We start from the raw sequence: 19,855 nt of genomic DNA on the forward strand, positions 1-19,855 counted from the left end.
ACACACACACACACACACACACACACACACACACACACCCCAGCAGCTAAAAAAAAAAAGCAAACGGTGCGCAGATAATCTTTTGAGCACAAACACATGAAATACACAAATGATACATACCTCATACACATAGTAAACCTACAAGCATACACACACATACGTACACCCTAACATTTCTATAGAAGTGCAAATCATGCAAATGCAAGCTAGTAGCCTGGTGTGCAGCAGAAACTCATCTTAACAATACAGGACGTTTGTATGTGCTCATTTCCGGTTGAAAGGATGCTCCGATCGATAGGAATCAGTCGTTATTGGTTTCTAATAGCTTGATTACCAGTCATTAGCTTTAGCAACAAGGAAACACCGATTGTAAAATAGACCTTTCACTGTCTGATCTGTCAGCTGCATAATAATTCAGGGATGGATCCTCTTAAGAATGCACGGTGGATTTCAGTTTGGTCTCTTTTATTAATAAATTTACCTTAAGTGTGGTATTGGCTGGCTTAATAACACTAGCCTACATTCAGAAATCGGGTAATGGTCAGCAAATGCCTCCAAAGCGGATACTGACTTTTGTTTTGTCTCTTTTTTATGTTTAACACGTCAAGTTGTTTAATAAAAGGTACCTGTGACAGAGCTGTGCTGAGCAACGAAAGAAAAGTCATTTTACTCACTTTTTCTGATAAACATGCAATAACCTAATTTTGGGGTCAGCGGAAACAAGTTGGGAATACAATGTATCATCAGCTTTTAAGTAGATACCGCTTTTTGCAAACAGTAGCTTATTTACATATCCAGCAGTTACAGATGTAAACGATCACTCATTTGGAGTCTTGGTTCTGGTGAATATTAGTCTAATGTTCACTCTCATTTTGCTCTGTTTTTAGTCCCAACTAATTCCTGAAGGAACTATCTCTCTCTTTAGCAACTAAATACTCCACTTTGTTCACCAGCTTGTCTCCAACTGTGTCAGTCTGCCTTTTGCTGCTGAGCAGCTAGTGTACAGTGGGTTTTTAGAGCTTTTTCACCAAAAACAGCTGCCAGTTGTTGCAGAAAACAATTAATCAGATTTGAGGAGCCACTTTTTGCCAAATCCAGTCCACTTTTGTGACAACAGAAGAACTACAATGGGACAACTAGTGGCAATGGGTATGGTATTAATGGTATTGAGTTTAGTCATTTACATTTTTAATTAAGTGAATTTAATGAGCTAAACCTTCATGTCATAAAGCCATGCGTGCTATGTAACTAGGACTTCAGTTTCAAATTAGCCAAACGGCGCATTTACAGAAATGTTTATTAATGGACATTGTCCTAATATGTAAAACTTAAATCTTAGACCAAGGTCCTGGTGCACACCTACTGTATGAGAAGCCATTCACTCCAATTCAGACACCGCATGTTGTGGTGGTTTCAGCCAACATTACATGCATTTTGAAAAGACTGACCTATCTAGAGAAAAAAATCTGACAAAGGCTCCCTTTGAGTTAAAAGGGTTGCCATCCTCAGGCTTGATTCAAAAAAGATTTACTGACAGCAACAATAAATTAGATTGACCACTCAGTGCATTATGTATAGTTTGTATGAAATGTGAGTTTTTTGTTTTAACACGGCCTGAGAGCAACACAATGCAAAAGGAGGTGAGAGGTCAGGGGTGACAGTTGAGGGAGGGTCTCCATAGTTACCTTTCCCAATAGATGGGGAGGAGCAGTCCTCCTCAGTGACATCGTTTCCCTGGGGAAAACAGAAAAAAAACGATTTGTCAAACTTTTTCAAATTTAGATAAAAACATTTGTACAAATCACAGTGTATAACTCACCTCTGAGTCCTGCTCCTCTACAGCCACTGAGTAGTTTTGTTCCTTTGGCTCCTGAATGACAGAAAAGATGCAAAGGGATGCAGCCAATGAGGAGACAACGTGTTTAGAATACATTTTAGGATCTTGCAGCCAATTTCTACTTCATCCCTTCACCTTAGGCTTCCTCACCCCGTGCTGCTGCGATGGCCCTCGGCTCTCCATGGGGGCGTCCTGGTTCTCCTCGCCATCAGCGTTTCCACCCTCGTCTTCCCCTGGCTCGCCTTCGGCCCCGGCCAGGTAGGACCCTGACATGGAGGACATGGTGTCAGTGCTGATGTGGGAGTGCTGGGAGTGGGACGAGGCCATGGACATCACTGACTGGACCAGGCTGCTGCTCACTGGGTCTGACAGACAGACGGACACACACATCACGGTTGGGCACCTATGTCTCAAAGGACTTTTTATCTCTGGTTGCCGGTTGAGATTTTCACAATTTAATTTATTTAAAAGTGATCCCTACTCTCATAGAATTACCAACAGCAGAACAAATATACAGAAGATTATTATGCGGTCAAGAAGAAATCTTTTATTTTTAATGTTTTGTTGACACATTAAATGAATAGTTCTACATTTTGGGAAATGGCCGTATTCACTTTCTTTTAGGGAATTAGATGAAAAGATCGATAACGCTCCCATGTCTGTGCGTAAGTATGGAGCTAGAGCCTTTTGTTTGATTAGCATTTCTTAGCATAAGGCTAGCCTGAAGTGCAAAATATATCTACAAGCACTCAGTATTCAAAGAGGTGCTATGCAGTTTGCCATTTCTTTGCTGTTTTCTTGCTTTTTGCTGGCAGGTTTCTTTACAGAGCCCCACCTACAGCTTCAGTATAGATATTTGGCAGCTCCTAGGTTTACTTGTGTCTGACCCGTCAGACGTCGCTCGGTCAGTCTGCCGCTTCCTCTGTTCCTCCGACAGTGCTTTCCTAGCTTTCTGCTTCTTTTTTGCCGGCCCAGCCATGAAGATAGTATTAAAAACTCCATCGCTACCTTGTTAGCCAGTTCATGAATGGGGGTTATGTGTGCAGCGCTGTGAAGAAATTCGTTACATCACAAAACCTGATATCACGCTGAGGCCAGGCTCGCCGACCAAAGGTTGCAAGGGTAGTTTTTTTTGTAAAACGTTGAGGTGATACAAGCTTAGGATTCATTCATTTTATGCACCTGGAGGTTTTTTTTTAACCTCTTCTGCCCCAGTTACTTAAAATGGCGCATTCATAGTTTTTCAAGGTTTAGTAATTATTTACATTATTAACAGAGTTTGTGTTTGTTCTTCATAAATAAGAGATGACAACTGACTGATACATGTACGTCACTGTACATGTGTCAGTTGGAGTGAAAAACAAGATGAATTTCATTTCTCTTTGCATGTTTTACCGTGTGCTGCTGCAGCCTTTATGGTAATTTGGCGGCATTAAATTCAGACTTGTTCTTGTTGTGCAATGTGGAAAGTGATATGGATATGTTATTAGGTCCGGGCGAGTAAGATTACTGTTGAGGCTTTTTACGTAAAAGTGGAGTCACATATATGATGCCCGTCTAAATGAGGCATAGACATAATAAAGCATGAAGAAATAAACATTACTATTTAGTGTTTAGGAAATAAAAGTGATTTTACTATACTACATCCAATGTTTTCACTGCTGTTCTGAATTTTTCCATTTGTCTGTATAGGTTTGGTTCTGATTGTGTGGCTTCAAGTATGTTTGTGAGGACATTTCCGCATTGCCGGGACATGTTGGCAGGTCCTCACTACTTCAAGGGACTGCTGTCGGATTAAGAATTGGTTAGAATTAGCTACGTATAGAAAGGCAAACGTGTGGGTACCTTCAGGGGAAGTGATGGTGGAGGAGAGCGGCGTTCCAGTACAGGACGACTGGTCAATGGCTCCAGACGAGGAGAGAGTCAGGTTCTCGCTGTCTGGAGTCACTCGGCACTGTAAAAACAACAAGAGCAGTGGACAGCGGTAAGAGAGGAGCTCACGCAAACATTTGTGTCCACTTCCACAGCCTTCGGAGGACACTGAGATAAACAATAATGTATTTTCTCCTAATCTCGGGTTCACACACACACACACACACACACCTCCTGGTCCACGGCGAGTTTGTGGCGACAGGCCTCCGATTCACTGCAGGACTTCTCATCCTCCTCCTCAGGAAGCACAGAGGAATTCTGTGAAAGTGACCTAAAATAACATAATGAACAAAAATAAAACAGGAGTAAGTTGTACATGTTCCTGTACTGTAACATCACAGACAAATTATCTTAACAGGATGTGGTTATAATGAGGGGAATTTGTTTGATTAAAAAATAATAAAACAATGAATGTAATGTATATTTAGATTTTTGTTTTAAATGTGAAAAAAATCAAATATGAAAGATCAGTATTACAAAAAAACAGGAATATTAACAATGGGTAAGGAAACATATCCGTCCATCCCAAAGTTTTTTTTATAATTTTGTGAGCTATAGCACATAATCAGGAGCTGTTTTGTTGCATCTCCACATTTTCACTCTTCTACTTTTATGTGATGCATACTCATCAAGGAAATGTTCCGAAATAGACTGTAAACTTGGGGAGTCTTGCAGCAGAAAACATCAAATGTTTGAACCAATCTGTACCTTTTCAAAGACCAGGGTATTTTTTGGTAAAAATAAATTAATCTTCATTGACACATTTGACTCTGGATTTAGTAGACAGAAGGACAGTAAATTGATATTAAAATAATCTGATATTCCAAACAGAAAACAAACCAACATGAACTGTCACTAATACTCACTTTGAACCACTCTTTTTGAGTTTGAGTCCCTGACTAGAGTTGGAGTGGTCTGGAGGGGAGAGGGAGCGGGCCAGTGCCGGGTGAGGCTCACTGCTGTACGGGGGCAGCGTTCCCGAGACGTGGCTGGGACCCGAGTGGAGAGGAGGAGGATTCACCACAGAGGAGTTGAGGGGGCCGTTCAATGCCTCCAGGAGAGACACCACCTCATAGCCTGGAGGGATGTGCTCAGATGCCTACAAACCAGGAGAGGACACTGGTGAGTTTACTGATTAGATTATTTTATATTTACTCAGTTTTACTCAATTTAAGTGTCTGCTCTGTCTCACCGAATGTTCCTCTGAGTCAGAAGTCTGTGAAGTGATGACGGGGTTAAAGCTGGTAGGTGACAGAGGACTGAGTTTCTTCCTCATGGCTCGGATCTGCAGCAGAGCTCTGAAGGCTAAAAGATGACAATTTAATGTATTTAAATAATTTGTATATCTATTAATTGCAATGATAATGACATCTACACAGAAGTATTTTTGAGGCCCAAAATAATCTACCAAAATGTGTTAATTTTAAAATGCAGGGGATCTGTAAAAACTATTTTCTTAGACTAAATATAAATAAGTGCTATTAAATAAGATATGCTGCCAGGCTGAAAGAAATAAATAAAGTGTTTTCAGCTGTTGAATGTTTTCTGCTGAATACTGGTTGAAGAGAGGACACTTTGGAGCTGCAAGTGTTTGTATTCATCCCGTAAGACAAAGGAAATATTAAATAGACTGATCAGCTCAACAACAAAAAGTGAAAATAAGAGATTGAATGGTTTGTGGACTGAAGCTGCTAAAAGCAATAAAAGGTCAGAAACAATAAGCAGGAGCCAATTGCAGGAGGCAAAAAGGCAAAAAAATAACTGCCGCATTGCTGTTTTTTGTCTTGTCTTGTGTTGGGGGGCTGAACAGAGAGCTCTGCTAAAGTAATTTTGTAATGTGTCTTTAAATTTGCATCTTTCTCTTTTTACACTCTCTCCCACTTAATGTTTCTGTCTGCTACAGTCTCTCTCACTCTTGTGTGTTTCCCAGATGAATTTCACATATTTTATGCCCCTGTACAGGAATGCCTAAAATACTAAAACAATTTGTAACGGTGAAAAAAATGACGTGATTCCTTAAATAGAGGAAATAAAAACAACACAATTTGATTGTTTAGCGCCTAAAAATCACTCTGTGTGGAAAACACATGTACATCATTCTTCAAGTCCAGGTGTCCAGGTGTTAAGTCACAGAAATTGTGATTCCTGCTTAGCAACAATCTCCTACAGCCTGCAGATTAAATAATCCTTTTTAAGGACACCCACCGAGTCTGATGTGATTCCGATGTATCAATTTGTGCTCGAAATGTTGTACTTTTTCTGTTGTAGTAAAATATAAATGTTAAACGGAGCATTAACAGAGTAAAGTTAATAGAGTAGGGGAGTACTTAAGAGGCAGCTTTTTCACTGTTGGAAAAGACTCATTTTGGGGGGAACTCACGCAGTCTGCAGATGGGGCAGCAGTTGGCCTGGTAGCGCAGAGTGTCTGCGCAGGCGTTGCAGAGACACAAGTGTCTGCACGGCAGGATGAGTGTGTCTCGCACATCTGACAAACACACCACACACTCTGCACTGTTGTCACTGATCTCATCGTCAGCAAGCTGGAGATCAAAAAAACATTTGAATATTAGAAATATAAATAATATTTGAATTCATCCAGTTGAGCTGCTACACTGCCATGTCACTTCTGATGCAGTCAGAGAGGAAAAAACTCTCATGTCATCTCATATTTACCTTTGATTCTTGGCTGTTGTATTTGTTCTCTATCCCATAGATCTCCTGCAGTAGATAACTCACCCCATCCACCTGAGAAAAGGAACACAGTGAAGAATAAAGGCAGCAAGTCTCATGTGTTCAAGCAATACCTTTAAGAGGGAAATAAAGCTTTAGTATATATTTTTCTTTAAAAAAAAACATAATAAATATTACACAAAAGAAGGAAGGAAGAAAGAGAAGCAGGTGCATTCACCACTTGTTTCTGCTTAAGAGGTTTCACACAGTAGCTCCCGTCCATGTGCTGCCAAAGAAAGCAACAGTTGATTATTACTTTGTCAAATTCATTCAAAAACTCGTCCAGGAAGCCTTTATTTATTTTTTTGTTCTTTTGCATTGTTTATGTTTGAACAACACTCGACTGAACTGTAATACTGCGTAGAGGACATCTGATGTTTCTACATTTTTGGGTTTGAAGTCAGAGAGAAGTTTTGCCTCTGCTGCAGCATCCTCAAAGAAATGAGAGATTGGAGGCCTTGTTAATAAGCACCTCAAAATAGAGATGTTTGACTACACCAACATTTTTAATTATTAATCTAGTATCAGGTTAGCCTAGAACAGAGTCCATAAATCTGCTCATGGCTCCAGAGTTTGCCTGAGAATCATAACGTTTAAAAGTTGTCTTCAGTTTAAAGTGATCTAGTGATAGTGTTGTGTACATCCAGGGGTACATTTTGAACCTTACAGCTAATAGCTAAATCAGTATCGTTTAAATGGTTCCAATGTGCAGAACTAAACTAAATGTAATGTTTTGAACTCAAGAGAGCATTCGGTAATGAAGATTTACAAGTTAGGAATCGTTTAATTACCACAGTGAGCAGTATTTGTCTTTACACTAACATCAGTTATACAAAACCCAAAGATGAGATATTTACAGTCATGAAAAGGGAATAGAAAAAAGGACCCTTATAGTAGAAGCTGCAAATGTTTGGCATTTTAGCTGGCAAAGTAAACTATTAATCAATATCAAAATAGCTAGTGAAAAGTGTAGTGGCGATACATTGTTTTGGCTCTATCTGAGAGTCCTGGCACTGTCTGTAGCACAGCAAATTCCTGCAAACATTTTGTGCCCCAGCCTGCCACAATTTCTCTGACAAAGAGTGTCTTTCCTACCTTTTCAAATGTAGCCAGCAGTATGTGAGAGTGGCCCAAATGTTCTGCAAAGAATAAAACAGTAGACAAGTCTTTGCTTAGACTTCTGCAGCTCTACAGTACTTTGACATCCGAACATCAGCATAGTAAGCACACAGCAACTCACCGTCCCCCTCATCTACAACGGCCTGCACCACCATGGGGAAAACCTCTTTGTCCATATCAAACACCAGCTGTGGAGAGAAACAAAATAGATTTCTATCTGCCCCTGTGTATAAATCAGGCTTCACAGCAGAGCCTTGTACAGACATGTGTTTCCGTGTTCAGCCGACAGACACAAGCTGCTTACCTCCTCGTCAGCCCACTCGCTGAGGTTTACGGTGTGTGAGGGCAGACAGAACTGCTGGCACACTCCCCTCTTGAAGTGCACCGTCTCAGACTGCAGAGAGCTGTCCTGGGGTAGGTAGCTGCCAGGAACACGTAGATAGTCAATGCACATGCAAAATTGAACACTACAGCTATATACCAATGTTGTTTTTAATTGAAAAAAACAACAACATTTGCACAAAGCAAGCATATGGGACAAAAAGAAATCAAAGGACATATAGAATAGATAAAAATGTCTGATTAATTGCGATTAATTGTGAGTTAACTATGACATCAATGCGATTAATCCCAATAAAATATGTTAATCGTTTGAGAGCACTAAATAATTCAAACGATGCCAAAATAAATATTTAACATTTTCGAACTTTTTGAGTGGAAGTAATCTGTGCTTGTCTCGCGTGATTGCAGACTCTTGATTACAGACAGTTTAGTGTTTAGCAATAAATCAGCAGGTGCATTAATAAAGCAACAATTTGAAAACACACAAGGCAAATTCTGAGTGAAACTAGATACATCGTGATCAGTAATATCAAAGATCTAGGCTAGATATTGACCAAAGTGATTGGTTATTGGATTTCTGCTCATCTTTCTTTACATGCATCCAGTGTTATTTGTTCAGCAGGAAACGTGTTTCCACTTACACTGGCACTCCGTTGTGAAACTCCTCTATGGCCTGGTAGTAGATGGTTATGGCCACCTGTGTGTCAGCGTCGAAGGTGAACTCTACGTTGTAGCAGGCCCTGTTCTTCCCCGCCGCCTCGTCACCCGGCAGTTTCAGGTCCTCACTGCACCTGCGGGTGAGAGAAGAGGAGATAAGGACGGTTGTTTGAAGTCAGTAATTAACATGCACACTTGAATCACTTTTCACATTTTTGTTTGTTTGTTGTAGCATTATTTCTTTGTGTATGTAATTGTCTGTGCTGTATTAAGAGACATTTTGTACTTTTGTGTTTGCCTTGAATTTTTTTATTGGATGTCATATTGTTATACTGTGTTTTTTTTCCCAAGTAAGCCGAGAAAGTAAATTTGAATTACAAGAAAAAACAAGCATAATATGACATATCTCTATATCTCTTAAATTAGCTGTTGTGGCCAGCTAAAAATAGCCACGTGGTGTACTGAGGGGTTATGTATATGGGTGGCTAGAGGTGCGTACCGTACGAGCCGCAGTGTGTCCTTACGGATGTTTATAAGGCTTCGTAAAGTCTTTACTGGTTCCTGAGGTGGAGGGGCTGCATACGGGAACTGAAAACAAAAAGAAAACAAATTATAGAAGTAAAATACATGTTATGAGACTGAAGAGTAGTAGCATTCATCTTCCCTCAAACCACCCCAACATTCCTCTCTTTACCACAGGGAATTCAGGGTTACACAATGGCCGCGGCTGCTCCTGGTTTAACCTTAACATAAGTGTTTCAGTTGGTCAGCACCAGCAAGATCTGTGCTGACAAGTGCTGAGCCTGAGCAAAAAATCTGCTCAAATGGAGTCTTTCCAGGGACAAGGCTGACAATTCAGACAGCTTTTGAGCACATTTCTGCACACACAGGGACCACAGGAGTGTAAATCAGTCCGTGGTCCAACAGTTCCTGTCTTTATTTTTAAGGACCAGATGGGTGAATTTGACTCTATCAGGAGACTTTTGATAGCATTAATTCACAGATGGATGTGAAATACTTCATTTTTTCATTATTTTCTCTCATGACCAACCCAATCTTTAGCAATAAAGACACACTGAAACCCCTGCAGTAAAAAATCCACATATAATCTTTTAATTTGACCCAATCTGTGAGTCTCCTTTGTTGTGTGCCTGAAGCCTGAAGTTGCTGACTAAGTGTAAAAGGAGAGCTGAAGTGGTTTGAGGATCACTGGAGGAGAAACATGCAGAGAAACACATTACAAGCACTCATCTGTCCGTGTGTGTGTGTGTGTGTGTGTGTGTGTATGTATGTGTGTGTGTGTTTGCGTGTGTGAGTGAGAGAGAAAATGGCAACAAATTCAGTACTAGTACACATCTGGACTCAGCGGGAGTCACGCCTGTAAACTACACAAACAAACACAGGGAGTAACAGATGCTGAAAAGAACCATTCATTGGGAAACTCACAGGCAACACTGTGGGTCTTGTAACACATTAAAAATAATCAAACATCCGAGGAAAAGTCTGTATTTCCTCACACACTCAGAATAAAATTAAAAGCTTAGACTGGTTTTCCTTTTTCAAATACAGGAAAGCAATCACCAAAGTTATTACAATGAATGTCTTTATTAACCTCCATGGCAATCCATCCAAAATTTGCCAAAACATTTCACCTCTCATTTTTACCTTTCATTTTGCGTAAGAAAAGTCAAAGGATCTCCAAATTCTGTAGTGTTCGTCCTCTGGCGACCATGAATGTCTGTACAAACTTCCACAGCAATCCATCCAAAAGTTGTTGACATATTTCAGTCCAGACTGAATTGGTGGACTGATGGACAATCATTGTCTCTAGCATGGCTAAAAATCAATTTTTTAAATCTATATGCCGCATGCAGAAGTTACTGAAAACACCTAAATATAGCCCCACCCATTGTTATATTTGGAGAGTGGTGCAGTCTGAGAACACAACTGCAGTTAGTTTTATGATTCCACAGCACAAACTGCTTAGAAACCGATCAAAAATTAGGTAATATTGGTAAAGCTTCGGACACGCATACAAGAAAAGAGAAGAAAAAAAACAGCAGATGCATCCTGTGCACACAGGAGGATTTTAAACACCCACATAATTGTGAGAAAAACTGCACTCCTAATTTTAGCCCCAGTCTAGACAGAAACAGCAGTGAGACTGAGATTAGCACACACAGCGATGGAGCGGTCTCTCCATATCAGCAAGCCTTTCAGTCTGTGACAAATTCTCTTTCCTCTCCGGACTTGAGCCCTTGTTGATCTGCAGCTCTCATTAGTTAGGTTGAACGAACCCACCGGAGCAACCGCAGCTTATCAACAATTCTGTACAAGGGGAGCCGGGCAGACTATCATTTCACTTCAAATTAGTTTGACAGGATGAGACGCTTATTAATTTCCATTGCCGGATTCACGCCTGCTGAAATGTATCAGCTGCTGTTTGTTGACGAAGAGACGGCTACAGCTTTTACTTGATTAATCAGTTAGTTGATTAACAAAATTATTTTGACAACCAAGTCATCTGTCAAGCCAAAAATGAGCAGTTTGTTCTTCTCAAATGTGAGGATTTGCTGCTTTTTGTCTGCTTTTATAATTACAAATTCAATATGTCCGGTTGTGGACTGTTGGTTTAATACAACAAGCAATTTCAAAGACATCACGCTGGGCTGTCTGATGTTTTTTAAATATTTTCTGGCATTCAATAATCAAAATACTCAGTTGCAGGCCAAGATATTTTCTTTATTTTCCCCCGCTTTATAGCAATTATTTTGTAATCTTCACATAAATTAAATTATGAGACTTAAAAGCTCATTCTTGAAAGAACAATTGACAAAAACTTTCAATATCAACTTTCAGTCTAACGCGTGTGAAGTTGTCTTTAAAATGCCCAGCAAATATCATCTATAACTCCTTGACAATTCCATCCACAGAGTAAGAAGATATGTCATGAGTCATACTTTGAGTTTTTAACATTTATGACAGCTGTTATTGTGTGAGAACACCTACCGCCACAGGTCTAGTCCCAAGGAAGTTAAGGTCTGTGTTCTCCCCAAACAGGTAACCCTCCGGATGGGTGGAGTCAAACTTCTCTCCACCCATGATGAAATGGCTGGCGAAGTAACTCCCTGCACAGAGAGGCTCACTTTGAAACACACTTAACTCAAAATACATCAAAAATCCTCTGGAAAAAAACATGTTAATGACAAAGAGACAAAAAGTGGTGAGCACAGCGTGGCTGTGATAGTGGAGAAGAATTCTGTGCATACAGTTTTTTATTTTGACATTAGGTCAAATGATCTTATTTTTAGATTGTTTAAATCAAGTTAATAATATTTTTTGGAGGATTTAAAAATGTATGCATTGCAAGAAACTGTTACATTAGTATCTTTAGCTTTAAAGACTTATCAATATGAGGAAAATAACTATTTTAGGACCCTGTAACAGACAAAAATACAGATTTTGTTTTGCGATCATTCTTTTGCCAGTTAAAATTCTGCCCACCTGACACTTCACTGGCATAAACACTAACATTTCCCTTAAATATTTGAACATATAACTAGCAGCGCTATCCACAGACTCAGCCAGGTAAACTCAAACTACTCAAGCTTTATCATCAAGTTAGTACAAGGGAAAGGAGACAAACAATGCCCTGAAAATAAGCTAGGGCATTTTGAATGAAGCTGTGCTGTTTTTGGGTGTACTGCAGCTGTCCACCTGTTTACTGAGACTTTGGGTTGATGACAACAAAACTAAATAGACGTTCTGCATTTTAATCACAGGGTGAGCTAATATCATAAGACTGTAATAGCGGTGGTGGAGTGTCTTTAAATACATGCTGGACAGGCAAGTTGTGCATCTCCTTGGAGGACTTCTAGCATCTTTCACACTTCTTAATGCAGAAGAGGAGGCAGGCTTTGGATGCTCTGACATTAAAACCATTCACACTAGAAAAAAAATCCATGAACACAACAAACCATAAACTAAAAAAAGCCACACTGACAATTGTCTCCCTCTCATTACCTCCCTCTCATCACCAGCTGGTAGCAGGTGGGAGAGGCAAGTTGGGTAGAACTCTACTTATTTCTCCCGATTTGCTTCCAGGTTTCATTATGTGAAAGATTTTAAATTTACTTTATGTCTTTGTTTACGATAGAATTGAAAAGCAATAACGATTTCTTCACAATTCAATTTTAATACAGTAACATTGGATTACTGCTAAACCTTGATGGGAAGCTGAACACAGTGCTGTAATCCGAAAATGTCATATGGAGAAACAATAACAATACAGATTCAGAAGACAGATGTCAGCTTAAGGTCCAAAGGCCCACAATTTGTGGGCCGGTTAAGGGGTTTTAAGAGGAGTAAGGTTTGGTATAGTTTGACATTTTTTTGATACAGGTGCCAATACCCAAAATTGTTTATCAATATAAACCTTGAAAGATTTGAACAACTAAAGAAAACCTCTCAAAAGCATCAGTGTTGATGTTGTCTTAAAGGTCACATATTATGCTTTTCTGTGTTTTTGTCATATCTATAATGTTGGATTTTTAAGTTAAACATGGCCAAAACATGAGCTAAAATGTTTAGATTTTGAACTATTCTGAAATCTCCAGTTTCAACAGTTTTTGGATGCCATCAAGCGGGATCTCTGATCTTAATCAGTCCTTCACTGACCAATCAGCATTCATTAACAGAATGCTAGCTTGTTATGGGCAACGACAACTCAACCTGTAAGAAATCAAAAGGACATAAGACTCGTTCATTCAACTTCCGGCCTATAATCCATGTTGAACTTCAAAAACTACAATCAAATCTGAGATTTCTCAAAGACAATCAGGCAAAAGAGACTAATTTTGTCGTCTAGCTCCATAGACTCCCATTCAGTTTGCACATGCCCGCAATCAGACCCCAGTTAAACTCTGGTGGAACTGCAACCAAATGTGGTACAATGGGGCTTAATAGGGGGTAAACAGGCTCTCCGTTGACGGGCTCTGGTAAAACAGAGTGAAACATATTGGGATGTTCCAGGAAGCGTGCTGGCCAACAGAGCAGACTGGGGTTTTTCGGGAGGCTCATACACAGCGTCTCCTACAGAGGCTGAATACAGGTGCAGCAGCCATGGGCAGTATGAGAATAATAAAAGTGTTTTTTTTAACATTAAAGCATGTAAACGTGTTCTAGTACGAACACAAAATGCAAATATAATCCTGAACATGCTATATAATATTTGCCCTTAAAAGCAAACAGGGGTTCAAGAACTTTGCCTTAATAATACATAAATTCTGAAAAAAATATGATTTTAGTCAGAAAATTTCTGATCAAAGAATAATTAAACAGCATACGAATCTCATGGGTACTAAATGTGTTTTAATTGGAGCTGAAACAATTAGTCAATTTAAATGAATTTTTTTCTTAATTTAATTTAAGACAATCAAGTCATTTTTGCTGGCTTTTATATCTTTCTGCTTCTAAAAACGATTCAAAAATGTCGCACGGGTCCTGGAAAATTATGGTGGACATTTTACACAATTTACCATTTGAACTAAGAAAATAACAGAAAGATAAATCAATAATTTTAAAAACACAAATGCCAAACGTCTAATTGTATCTTCTAAAATAAAGATGTTCTGCTGTATTCTCTGTTTAAATCATTATAAATCTAATGCATTTGGCTTTTGGACTATTTTAAAAGGACTTTGAAGACGTCAACCTCGGCTCTGGTAAATTATGAATGACATATTTCACTATTTTACAATTTTATATTGAAAATAAAATCTACAAATGAAAGGATAACGGAAAAAGAAAAAACCTTGGTTAGGCCTAGAATCCTTTTTTCAACTAAAAAACCTCATTCTCACTGAACATAACTTCCATGGATGAGAGTCTACTGCTAATGGTGATGTTGGTCTTTTCATTTTTATCCTCTTGGGATCCATCATTACTTATTCATTTTACAGACAGACTGAGGACGGTATGATGCCATCAACACAAGTCTAGCTAGTTGGTAGAAGCCCGGAGGCATCGAGATTAGAGCCAGTTCCAGTTATGTATCTGACACTGCAAAAAAATGAAAATATGAGGTTAACTTGTAAGGGGTATTCACGAAGGACGGGTAAATAAGAAGATGCCCCTGGGTTTCTGTCAATATCACTCCATGGACAACTAAACAATGCTGCAGAGAAATAAATACATTAGATAACATGTAGCCTATTAGATACACATGAAGTACAGACAAGATACAATTTAAACATGTTAAGGGGAAAATAAGGTTGGAAAGAAGTAGCCTAGATATTGGTCCCCCCCCCCCCCCCTCTCTCTCCACAGGTACTCCAGGTTTAAGGCCCAAATGTCCTCCAGCTAAAAGGTAAGATGTTGAGGATTTTGATGGTGATGGATGTGTTTGAAGCACAAAATACTGTAACAGCTACCCGTCCCCAGTTGGACCTGTTGTTCTGTGACTTACCGGATTTCGGTGGATAACGGTACACCGAACTGGACGGTATGTCCACTTCTTCCACGCCTATGTTCTGTCTGCTTGTTAAAGCTCCCATTTCCAGTCAAATAAAAAACACACGGATTAACGAGCATAACACTTCAGGTTCCCTTTGTTCGCGGTGTCTCCTTTATTCCCTATCATTTAATCCAGTTCGTGCTGTCCTGTCCATTTTTGTCTGGTCCAAACCCTGCTGTGAATGTGACCGTTCTGCGGATTAGTTCTCCGGGTGCTTATCCCTACCCGGTAAAACAGCTCGTTTTTTGGTGGAAAAAAGCCGTTGTAGTCCCTTTAATATCAGAGAGGCGGTCGCGTGGTGTGCCGCAATCACACAATCAAAGCGAAATATCCGTGTCTGGTTTCACTTTAACGACGAATCAACACGCACAAATCAGCCGTGTGCTCGTCGACGTCCCCCGGCCCGCTGGAAGTTGACTACACATCCCCGGTGCTTCTCGTTGTTGGATCCTGTCAAAGAGGTCTGAGGCTCCCCATGACGTAAGGCAGGCACAAATCCGGGCCGTGGTTTTTGCGCAGTCCTCCCAGTCTACTCTCCAGCAGCAGCTAGTGCCGACCCACTTTGTAACGTGACCGTCCTACGCCAAATGTGCGAGTCGCGCTGACTGCAGTGCAGAGAAAGGACGAGTCTGTTGCATACACACCAAGCAAAAACTACATTACCCAACGGACATGTATGGGGAGGCTACACAACAACAACCCAGGAATCACAGCAACAATGCCTGGCGTTGATCAACTAACCAACCTATAAAACAGTTAACTCATACCAAGTATATAGTTAGTATGATCTTTTCAATGAACCAAAACGTGGGGGGGGGGGGCTGTGCAATGTGGCCGTTAAGCGACTCCCTGTCGATAGAGGGCAGCGTGTAACGGTTTATGTGGCGGAAGATCAACAGTCGAGTAGCCAATTGGAGGAGGCCAACACAGGCGCAAAGAAAGAGGAAAAGGAAGCTTAGATGCCGCCATTTCACGTGAAAGCAGCGCGGCAAGGATGACGACTAGTGCTAAACAATTAAAAACACCAGCCAGAATTTGAACCATATTCGCAAATTGAAGATTTATACACTAACAGTAACAGTTTACTTAACAGTAGGGCCTGACTAATTTCGACCTAACAGTCCAGCTGTCCTGCTAGGAGACAAAAAAAATGAGCTACGGAAGGGCGCCGCCAGACGTTGAGGGTATGACCTCCCTGAAAGTGGACAACCTGACTTACCGAACTTCGCCGGAGACTCTGCGCCGAGTTTTTGAGAAGTACGGCCGTGTGGGAGATGTGTATATCCCCCGAGACAGGTACACCAAAGAGAGCCGCGGGTTCGCCTTTGTGCGGTTTCTCGACAAGCGCGACGCCGAGGACGCCATGGACGCAATGGACGGAGCGCTGCTTGACGGGCGGGAGCTTCGCGTGCAGATGGCCCGCTACGGACGACCTCCGGACTCCATGTACAGCAGGAGAGGTGCTCCGCCACGCCGATACGGTGGCGGGTACGGCGGACGCAGAAGCAGGAGGTAAATGCTGGTGTGATTAGGTTGTAGGAGCTGTAGAACTTGTTTACGTTGTTTTGCAATAGTGAACCAGCACGGGAGGGGAGAAACTAACTTAGCTTAATTTTAAATAGTCCTGCTTGTTTTTTTATTCATTATTTTGTAACCTAAACCTTTATTAAATTGTATCAACATTTGGGATCGCAATGGGAGTTATTATTATGTAGTTATTCTGAATTGCATTATGCTTATGTTCTAATATAATACAGTAGGTTATATCAGCAAATAAGGATTATTTTCTTTATCTAGTAACGTTAACCTACGTATTGTTTTGTTTAATCACTAAGAATGATCAAGTTTCTAGAGTTATTGTTTTTGCTTTATATTGCAGCTACCTCTGTCTGAGCAGTTAAAGTTGGTTATCCATTAAGATACTTTAAGATTACATCTGTCAGTCTCTGTTTTTTTGGTTTGCTCTGGCGGTTAAAGTGCTTCTCTCTGTTACCACAGCCGTTCAGGAAGCCCTCGTCGCCGCAGACGTAGTCGCAGCCGCTCCAGGAGCAGAAGCCGTTCCCGATCCAGGAGCCACCACCACTACAGCCGCTCCAGATCTCACTCTGACTCAAGGTCCAGGTCCAAGTCTAAATCCAAGTCCAGGACCCCCAGACGGAGCAAGACCAAGTCTCCCTCCCGGTCTCGGTCCTCCAAGTCAAGGAGTCGAACCCCGGCTTCCAACAGAGGTTCCAAATCCAGGTCCCGCTCCAAATCCAAGAGTAGGCCTAAATCTCCAGAGGACAACGAGGCAATGACTTAATCCAGACATGGACACAACATGACGGTATTCATGAGAAAGGGTTGATTATATTATTTGCTTCAAATATATCTGAGATGGCTAGCTGTCATCACTTGGGTTATTATTCTGCAGGCTTGGTGCTATGTAACAGTCATTTGCACACAAGCAACAAAGTCTGCAGAATCCTGAATGTTTTAATTAAAATAAGATTGGGACCGATGTAGTCAACGGTCCCAGTTCTGTGTGTCCTTTACTTTGCGTGTACGTTCAGCAAATCCAAAGCACACACAGACATGAGATTTGGGTTAATGTGACCTAAAATATATTTTAAAATGGGAATGTATGGGAAGGTTCTTCACTCAAAACGTTCACCTAAATGTGGAATTCTTTCCTCCAAGCTGCTGAGTCCTGTTTGCAAAGAGAGGAGGAGGAGATGGGGGTGTGGCAGTGTGAGAGCAGTTAGTGTGTGACCCGCCCATGTGACCTGCCTGTTGCTGAGAGCGATGGCAGTTGCTATGAAGCAGGTCACCAAGGCAACGGTGGTTGCTATGGAGCAGGTCGTCATGGCGGTGGTTCGGGCTGTCAGTTGGTGTATGAGGTGGTGTGGTGAGGTACGTTCACGGGAGTCAAAGGCAGATGCACTGAGCACTGTTCCCACCTGTACCTGTGGTTTCCTCCGCCTCTCACAAAGGGAACCGAGGTTTGTTTTTCACATTCGCCCGAGTGTAAGAGTCGTGATGGAGCTAGTTTTTGGGGTGAGTGGGGGGGGTGAAATGTGATGATTACTAGAAATGTTAGGTACAATACATGAAAATGGATACCAAGAAAAAATGCAGTTTGATAAATGTTAGTTTCAGGGGAAAGAAGATCAGACCAGTACTGTATTTAAATATCCAGGTCAGTTGCAGGAGTTACGTCATTTTGGTTTGCTCTTCTTAATTCTGTTCTGTCTTTCCTTCCAGATCTCACGTGATTGAGCCTTTGCTGAGGACATCAGGAAGAGTCTCACATTGAGCAAGTGGACTCCACTATTACCACTGAATGCAGACTGAAAGGTTATTGGAATTTGGTCTAAAATGTTTTAAATTTGACTTAAGTTTAAACAAATTCTGGGACATTGATGTAATCATTGTTTGTAAAGTTAAGCTTTTTGAAAAGAATTTAAGTTTTTTTTTTCTCAATTAAATTGGGTTTTTTGTATTTTGATTACACGTGTATTTTTTTTTTAAATTACCATAGATTTATTTTAATAAAATCCCTTGTTTAACACTTTCTAGATGGATGTGAGTTTTATTTGCAGGGTGTCATGTTGGATGTTCAAAGCCTTGAAAGCTATGTTATACCACTCTTTTTTCTTTTGACAGATGGTTTACTGTTTAGTGACATAAAGAAAAAAACATTATCGCTATGCCACTTCATTTGTAATTTGCTAATCCAGCAGCATACATTTTCTTTTCTGTCAAATCTCTATTTTCTGTCTGGTTAAAGTTGCTTTCCTATGACTCTAACCCTTTTTCTTGTGTATCTTTTGTGCACTAGGCGCAGTTGTGTAGCAGTTGAATAATGCTGGTTAGCTGTTAAGATGCGGTGCAGTGCGGTGGTGACATGGTGTGGCGTGTTGCGGTGCTGAGTGCCCGGCGCTGTTCCGGGGCTCGACCCTCCGCTGCCGTTTGCTGGTTTGTAAGCTCACAGGTGTGGCAGATCATCCATCCTCTCCTGTCTTGTGACCTCTCCTACCCTCCATGTGCTGTACAGATTTTTCCCTCCTTTCTTTTTCTCTGTATTCTCACTCTTCTTTGTCCCCCCCTCTGTGGTTTATCGACTTTTGAAAACTGGTTTAGCTTGCTTTTTTGAAATTGGGTCCAGTGTGACTCGTAGTGAAGGGTTTAAAGGGCAGTCCAGGCTGCCTAATAAATGATTTTATTTTTTTTTGTATTTCATTCATCTGTGAACCTCTCAAATGTCTTGTATTTGCTTTAGATGAATGTTAATAAACATCTTTTGTTGTTCAAGTCAAGTTTCAAATATTTTTTTTCTTTTTTTTTGGATTATATGCACAACAATTGGTGACAGTGAAATTGTTCTCGGACTCCCTCCAACAATGCTTTTACGTGATGTATAAAAGAAATGTGCAGTAATACTGACGTATTTTTCTCAATGCGCCATTGTTACATTATAGCATGTATTGTCACATTACAGCCCCTTGTGGCTGTTTGGTAAACGTTTATAGCTTTAAGTCTGAAAGTTTTTTTATATTTTGGATTTAGAAATTGCTTACAAAGTAAAACTTTTGTGGAAAAATCATGGTGCAATCAAAACGTAGTCCTGGAGCTTTCAGTCACCACATATCTTCCTCTGCAGATGGAAGTGCTGCATTCAAAAGTAATCATCAGTGGAGCTTGTTGGGGCAAGACTGCAAGATAACATGCCAAGTGGCGAGTAT

General features: G+C 40.6%; 2 protein-coding genes across 17 annotated transcripts in view; one reads left to right on the top strand and one right to left on the bottom strand.

Moving 5' to 3' along the window:
- The window catches only part of rnf157 (ring finger protein 157), a 21,543-nt gene extending 5,739 nt beyond the window's left edge, over positions 1-15,804 (bottom strand). For 3 of the 11 annotated variants that reach the window (XM_034859416.1, XM_034859420.1, XM_034859417.1), the window contains exons 1-17: positions 15,084-15,803; positions 11,627-11,745; positions 9,117-9,205; positions 8,602-8,751; positions 7,923-8,040; positions 7,740-7,806; positions 7,595-7,638; positions 6,678-6,725; positions 6,443-6,514; positions 6,150-6,309; positions 4,962-5,074; positions 4,636-4,868; positions 3,940-4,040; positions 3,683-3,793; positions 1,985-2,202; positions 1,820-1,885; positions 1,686-1,734 (exon numbers count right to left, since the gene is read on the bottom strand). In XM_034859416.1, coding sequence (XP_034715307.1) covers positions 1,686-1,734; positions 1,820-1,885; positions 1,985-2,202; positions 3,683-3,793; positions 3,940-4,040; positions 4,636-4,868; positions 4,962-5,074; positions 6,150-6,309; positions 6,443-6,514; positions 6,678-6,725; positions 7,595-7,638; positions 7,740-7,806; positions 7,923-8,040; positions 8,602-8,751; positions 9,117-9,205; positions 11,627-11,745; positions 15,084-15,171 — 1,846 coding nt within the window. In that variant the 5' untranslated portion in view covers positions 15,172-15,803. Of the gene's footprint in view, positions 1-1,685; positions 1,735-1,819; positions 1,886-1,984; positions 2,203-3,682; positions 3,794-3,939; positions 4,041-4,635; positions 4,869-4,961; positions 5,075-6,149; positions 6,310-6,442; positions 6,515-6,677; positions 6,726-7,594; positions 7,639-7,739; positions 7,807-7,922; positions 8,041-8,601; positions 8,752-9,116; positions 9,206-11,626; positions 11,746-15,083 lie in introns of all 11 variants that reach the window. The other 8 variants (XM_034859421.1, XM_034859414.1, XM_034859415.1 and 5 more) reach the window with 7 other exon arrangements.
- Positions 15,805-16,003: 199 nt separating this feature from the next.
- On the top strand, positions 16,004-19,429 carry srsf2a (serine and arginine rich splicing factor 2a). 6 transcript variants are annotated; one of them, XR_004654961.1, is made up of 4 exons: positions 16,004-16,643; positions 17,130-17,457; positions 17,811-18,023; positions 18,375-19,429. XR_004654961.1 is itself a non-coding variant. In XM_034859499.1 (3 exons), the coding sequence occupies exons 1-2, from the start codon at positions 16,282-16,284 to the stop codon at positions 17,431-17,433; spliced, it is 666 nt and encodes a 221-aa protein (XP_034715390.1). In that variant the 5' UTR covers positions 16,004-16,281; the 3' UTR covers positions 17,434-17,457; positions 17,811-19,429. The 6 variants fall into 6 exon arrangements, 1 of the variants encoding a protein (XP_034715390.1); XR_004654958.1 differs by having other exon boundaries at positions 16,005-16,643; positions 17,130-18,112; positions 18,375-18,467; positions 18,952-19,429; XR_004654959.1 differs by having other exon boundaries at positions 16,005-16,643; positions 17,130-18,023; positions 18,375-18,467; positions 18,952-19,429.
- The last annotated feature ends 426 nt before the right edge of the window (positions 19,430-19,855 follow it).

This window comes from Etheostoma cragini, chromosome 21 (assembly GCF_013103735.1).
Source record: "Etheostoma cragini isolate CJK2018 chromosome 21, CSU_Ecrag_1.0, whole genome shotgun sequence".
Classification (NCBI taxonomy): Eukaryota; Metazoa; Chordata; class Actinopteri; order Perciformes; family Percidae; genus Etheostoma; species Etheostoma cragini.

Excerpts from the sequence above, each read along its gene's own strand:
- srsf2a (XM_034859499.1), top strand. The coding sequence starts at position 16,282 with ATGAGCTACGGAAGGGCGCCGCCAGACGTTGAGGGTATGACCTCCCTG. Across the intron at positions 16,644-17,129 it reads GGCGGACGCAGAAGCAGGAG|CCGTTCAGGAAGCCCTCGTC; the intron begins GTAAATGCTGGT and ends CTGTTACCACAG.